Source organism: Notothenia coriiceps, unplaced genomic scaffold (genome assembly GCF_000735185.1).
Source record: "Notothenia coriiceps isolate Sejong01 unplaced genomic scaffold, NC01 NC01_scaffold00022424, whole genome shotgun sequence".
NCBI lineage: Eukaryota > Metazoa > Chordata > Actinopteri > Perciformes > Nototheniidae > Notothenia > Notothenia coriiceps.
Window position 1 is genome coordinate 1 of NW_011355125.1, and position 6,383 is coordinate 6,383.

The 6,383-nt window shown below is 35.9% G+C and overlaps 1 protein-coding gene across 5 annotated transcripts; it reads left to right on the forward strand.

The window, feature by feature from the left end:
- Positions 1–125: 125 nt before the first annotated feature.
- Positions 126–5,548, forward strand: LOC104953963 (high affinity immunoglobulin epsilon receptor subunit alpha-like). 5 transcript variants are annotated; one of them, XM_010781007.1, is made up of 9 exons: positions 2,885–2,994; positions 3,031–3,036; positions 3,286–3,541; positions 4,036–4,155; positions 4,280–4,295; positions 4,391–4,482; positions 4,586–4,636; positions 4,770–4,820; positions 5,166–5,548. In XM_010781007.1, exons 1-9 carry the CDS (start codon positions 2,971–2,973, stop codon positions 5,171–5,173), a joined length of 624 nt encoding a protein of 207 aa, XP_010779309.1. In that variant the 5' UTR covers positions 2,885–2,970; the 3' UTR covers positions 5,174–5,548. The 5 variants fall into 5 exon arrangements, 3 of the variants coding, with proteins under 3 accessions (XP_010779308.1, XP_010779309.1, XP_010779310.1); XM_010781008.1 differs by having other exon boundaries at positions 4,773–4,820; XM_010781006.1 differs by lacking the exons at positions 4,036–4,155; positions 4,280–4,295; positions 4,391–4,482; ... (1 more) ...; positions 4,770–4,820; positions 5,166–5,548 and adding exons at positions 126–288; positions 659–797; positions 906–938; positions 1,493–1,753; positions 1,864–2,169 and having other exon boundaries at positions 2,734–2,994; positions 3,286–3,419.
- The last annotated feature ends 835 nt before the right edge of the window (positions 5,549–6,383 follow it).

The window sequence follows — 6,383 nt, forward strand, 5'->3', positions numbered from 1 at the left end:
ACAAACATTTTCTGTATTCAAATGATTGCTTTATTATGAATGATGAAAATATGAAATGTTTCCCTCTTAAAGTAGATGGAGTATATTTTGAGGAGGGGGCAGGACTTTGTCTCTCTTCACACCACTTCTGGTGAAGAGACTATGAGAGACTTCCTGTGGGTGAGGTTGTTTCTTAACTTAAACCTGAATTCCTCCAGAACACTCCAACACTGCAGTTCAACTATTTGGTTAAAGCTGTTACACACATTTTCATATGAAATATTGGTGAGAAGGCCCATGGATTATAAAGTGAGTATGACAAATGCAATTTTATGCCTTAATTTGTTCTAGAAAGAACACATTTTGACTTCATACAGCAGTCTTTATAGCAGCATAAAAAATTACTGACCATTTGTGAAGAAGCATGAGCCGACAGGGTGATCTTATCTACATCAGGAATGATATTTTAAAAGCTTATCTCTTATATTATGTTAATGCCTTAACTCTCTTCATGATTAGAGGATACCTAAACCACGGTGTAATTTCTTTTTGCTGTGTTACAAGCTGTTCAGTTGTGAGCTTTGTGTAAAAGGGAAGGAAGCAAAGACTGTGCACTTTTTAAAAGAAGTTAGAAATCAACTTCTGTGTCCAATATTACATTGCATTTGTTTCTCTGTAGTTGCTGATTCCTTTTCATGCAGCAGTTTCGATCTTTCTATTTACACAAAGTAGAATAATTTCTCATAAACAGAGGAGCTAATTATCAGTGTTGGATGTGAAGATGGGACACACTTTGCTCTGTCTACTGGGGTTTTTCTGTAAGTACTTTTAATGTTTGAATTGCCGTTGATACAACTTAAAAGCCTGAGGTTATGATATATTTGTCAGTTTAATTATGTCTGATGTACGTTTCAAACTTGTTTCAGTGCTGAATTTACTTTACCGTGGACAAGCTCAAGGTGATTATACCATTTTCTTACTTTTTGTCTATTTACTTTAGACCAGGGTTGTCAAACTCAATTTCATCCCTGGCCACATTCACATAAAGGTTGCACTCAAAGGGCCTGCTGTAACTATATAAATATATAATATATATAAAATAATGTATTATATTACATGATTGCCTCTGAATTGGATTATTATTGGATAGGATAATAACTTAGTAATTATCTACGTCTGAAAGCAGAAGTCCAGGGCAAATAATTGCAAGTCTCTTCAGTGAGTATGTCACAAAACGAGATGCATTGTGGGACATGTAGTTTATGGGCAACATGCTTCTGTAAAGTGGTATTTAACCGTATAATAAACGTATTATATTCTTTGCAAGCCCTTGCCGGGCCACATAAAATGAAGTCTTGGGCCGGGTTTGGCCCCCGGGCCTTGAGTTTGAGACCCCTGCTTTAGACAAATCTACCTGTAACTCTTCAAACAACATCTGTTTGGTCAATGTATAATGCAGTTTTTGACAAAAAGAAAACAAACTTTAATTGATGTTTCTTGTGATGGTTTCTAGATGCTGTGCTGACCATTGAGCCAAACTGGACCACTGTTTTTACTGGAGAGTCTGTGACCTTCAAGTGTGACTTTACAGGAGACAAAGACAGCGGCTGGTTTTACACAATCCACAACCAGCATGGAGAAGTTTTCTCTCAAAGCAATCAAACGTTCAGAACATTACATTCTCTAGCTAAAATCTACAGTGGTGAATACCAGTGCTTGTTTCAGAACGGGGGATCAACAAAAAACAGCAATAAAATCTATCTAACTGTATCAGGTAAGTGATCAAAGTAATACCACCATGAACAAGTTCAATAAAAACAATTTTTTAAATTATTGAGCCATGTTGATATGAACAACCATTTTTACCATTAAATCACTTTCCAACAGAAAGACCTAAGCCTGTCCTCACTGTGTCTCCATCATGGCCGAGTCCTGGAGCCTCAGTAACTCTGAACTGCAGTGTTGATCATCCTTCTGCTGGCTGGAGCTTCTACTGGTATAAGGCTGTTCCCCAAAAGTCAGACAACTCCTACAGCTATGAGCTGCTACCTGGCAGCGAGAAAGGGACTGAACAGGATCTCTTCATCATTGATGGACAAACACACACAGCAGGATATGTGTGCAGAGCAGGAAGAGGAGATCCAGTGTTTTACAGTTCGTACAGCAAACCTAAGTTTGTCTGGTCTGGAGGTCAGTATGTTCTTCCTTTTTCCTTTCTTTCTGTAGTTTGTACCAACATTAGCCCAACAAATGTCTTTATCAAAGTTTGCCTGGTCTTGAGGTGTTTTTGTTTTGACTTTTCCATTATTACAAAATGGAACAAAGTCACTTATTTTGGGAACTTTTCTTTTACACCAGCATCAGGTCATAGTTCAGTTTTCAAAACGATTCTCTAAAACAGAATGATGATTGACTGAATCAGCTTCTAGATATATTTTTAGGTATAAATCTGATTGTAATATTTTTTGTTTAAGACATAAACAATACACATACGGTACTTAAAACATTTAGAGACTGAGGCACTGGTACTTTCTATTTTGCTTTCCTCCTACTTTAGTCGGACTTTTAAATGGACAACTTTTATCTTTTTTACTTTCAACAACTGCAATATACACAAGGTTTAAACATTCACTTTTTAGGCTTGTTTAATCTCTTTTTGCCTTTTTAGGGTACTTTAAGTGGAGGTGTTGCTGTACCCATGCATTGTCTTTTACTGTTTGCATGGTTTAAATGTCCCCTCTTTGTGTGTTTCAGATATTAACTCAGTGTCTCTCACAGTGAGTCCTGACAGTGTGCAGCACTTCACCAACACGTCTGTGTCACTGAGCTGTGAGGGAAACTCCACTGAGTGGAGAGTGATGAGGTTTTCAAAATCTGACAACCGCTATCCCTGTTCTCTCTGGGGGACAATGACTGGATCCACATGCACAATAACCAGAAGCTGGGTTAGTGGAGTGTTCTGGTGTGAGTCTGAAACTGGACAGTTCAGTAATGCAGTCAACATCACTATTGAGTGTGAGTTTTATTTATTTAAAATATTTATTTCTGAAGTATTATGTTGTTTTGAAATGTGAAGGTGACATGCAAAGTGAGTAAAACTTTATAAAAAAGGCTAATTTGCGAAGTCGATTCCAGGGTTACTTCTCTCAAAGATCGAAGATAATATTCTGTGTTTTATCGTCCTCATACATCTACCTGAAATTTCAGCTTCTGCCAGACTAGACCAGTTGTACCTAAACATATTAAATCTGCAAAAAGCTGATGTCTCTGACAAAGCCTTTATATTCTTTGATTTTTCTTTTTCAGATGATGGATATTATCCTGGTGAGTCCTGTCCGTCCTGTGGCTGAGGGACTTCCTGTCACTCTTAGCTGCAAGTTAAATAATGAAACTGTTCTTTATGATGTGGATTTCTATAAAAATGACAAACTCATCCAGAACGATACCAGAAGGGAGCTGACCATCTCTGCAGTGTCAAAGTCAGACGAAGGCTTTTATAAATGTAAACGGAGAGATTCAGCAGATGGTTGGACGTCACCAGAGAGTTGGTTCTCAGTAAAATGTGAGTATGATAAAAAACAGTTTCCTCTTTTTAAGATGTGTTGCTGAGTCAGAGCTGAAAAAAGACAGTTCATACTGAATTCAAAGTTGTCTTAGTTTCCTCTGAATTATACAATTTAGTTTTTTTAAGAGAAATATATTTTTCCAGTTCTGTATTCAGTCTTAAAACATTCATATGCCCATGATTACATGAACAGCATTGACAATATAAGATATGTAAACAGGGGTTTATAGTGTATTTCGTGAATTTGTTCCAATAAGTGTGTAAATATTTATGATTTATGTGTAAGTGTATTTGTATAGTTTTGTATATTCCATAGTTGTACATGTATGTGTCAATGTGTGAATGTAGGTTTTTAATACATGTTTTGATTGTCATTGTTTATTTATCTTAGAGATTTCTGAGGCTTGGTCCGACCTTGAAGCCCTGTTCCTGTGAAGTGCTTTGAGGAAAGTGTTATATAAATAAATAATATTTAAGGTTATTTATATTAGCAGCTTCTCGTCCTGGAAAAGCTTCTCAATTTCCCGTCCCGTTGACTGTTGGGCTGCTTTGTGGAGTTTTACTGATAATCATCCCGCTGCTGTTCCTGTATCGCTACAGAAAATCAAAAGGTAAGAACCTTTTCATCTGATATCAAATTAATTAAACTACAATTACTCAAAATCACAGATTACATGTACCGGAAACCTTTGCAATTAAAATAATATGTAACTAAGTTGTTCTTGTATTCAACAGATTCAGTCTTCATCAGGTCGGTACAACCCTCTTTTATCTCATTTTGAACATTACAGCAGTTATATGTTAAATTCAATCAACTTCATCATCTTCATGTGTATGTCCCACAAGATCTCAGAGCACCAATCAGGGCCCTGCTACAGACCACATGATCAACCAGGATGAAATTCAAAACATGCCAGAATATTCCACTCTCCTCCATGGTCAGCCCTTCTCCGGTTTAATAATATGATTTATTTTGAATCTTACCTTAATTGTGATTAAAATGATTGATGTAACCGTGGTTTGATTTTCACTTCTCTGTAGGTGATCGTTGTCTCTATGAAACAATCGGAGGGCCGGTAGAAGCTGGAAATGGTACAGTATTTCATTTGTGTTTAACATGGAGAAATACAATACTACATGCAATGGTTGAGATGCTTTCGTAGGCCAGCAGTGTCTAAATAAATTACAGGAATTGTCCTTTGATACATTATTTTAATCCTTCTAACAGGTGCCAGTAATGAACCAGAAGAGAGCCTTTACATAAACGTGGCTGCAGGTAAAGTCAAGTACAAAACACTTTTATATATACACATACATATTAATATACTAAAAGCTTTTATAATGTGCTGTGCTGCTTGCCAGTTTCAGCAATGATCAAATCCACCAAATAAAGCTTTTACACTTTTTGTGCATTTTAATGCCTTTCTTATTTACAGCATGTTGTTTTCCAGACATGTTTTGGTTTAATGAAACATTACTTAAAACATCGTAACTAATAAATGGCAAATTTAAATATTTTCACACACAAATTAGTTGGCATTAACCTACATTGTTGTATTCAAAAACAGTACCATGAGCAGAGAGTACCCAATGATAATAACTCATTTTGGTTTTCTTCCAGATCAATAAAGACATCCTCACGGACAGAACCAATGGAGCAGATAAAAACATGAAAAACAACATCCTTGTTTCAGCAATTGAGTGTATTTGCTGCTTTTGTGTAAATAGTGCAGTGCCTTATTTAAAAAAGGCCGTTCTAGGAACATGCTGAATGCTTTGCAATTCAACTGTATACTTACTTTCTGTGTACTTATATTTAGTGTAAAACATTGTACTACAACATTATTTGTTACATATCTGATTCAGATTATGTAGCTCTAACCTTGTTGTACATTTGGTGATATTAGAGCCAGATACTATGCAGTATGGACACATGCTTTAGCACTGTAGATGCACACAGTGGACACACACATATATTATGAATAAAACCTGAATGCAATTATACCTGCATGTACTGTTCAGTGAATGATTCTTACTAGATGCTACCACAGGGTGCCAACAAATTATTTAATGTCTTTAATTTATCTGCAGAAGTAGTCTCTTGCAAAAGCCAAAACATCTGAAGTCACAGCGCCACCAATAGGTCAAACAAGATGTTCAGATTCAAAGGAACTGAAGCACACACCTTTTGTACAGTGTATTTGTTTTCTTTCAGATTCTTGTGGCACTTTTTTGTTTTGTATTAATAAATATAACTTGGATTATCTTATCTCATCTTTAACAATACAAACATTCTGTATTTTCTGAAGCAGATTTTCCAGAACATTTCGTATTTTTCAAACTTGTTTTTAGTATTAAAATAAAAAAAGGGTAGCCAAAACCCTTAATGCACTTAATATATAATATGTTTACCGATAGTACTTACACTTAATTATCTTGTATGATTTCAAAATGTGAATATATGGTACTTTGTTCCTATATTGTCCATGGATAAACATTCAGTATTTTCTATGTAGAGAGATAGAAGAAGGGAATCTACTGACGCACTACAGCCAACATTAATTTGTCCAATTTATGTAAATATGTTTTACTGAGGATATTCTATTTTACTTGTTCTCCAGTCACTGAGCAGTTCTATTTGAAGCTTTCTTTCGATATAAGACCACAAGGTGGTGTCAAACTACTTTATCTGATACTTTACCTACTCTACACAAATAGTCCTTCTGAAGTCTGGCAGCAGGGTCTGGTGCCATGTAAATGTAACTCCATAACTAATGGCGGGCCGTGCATTTCACACCTAGGCCTTCAGTGATGTCCTACACAGTCCTACCTGAATTAT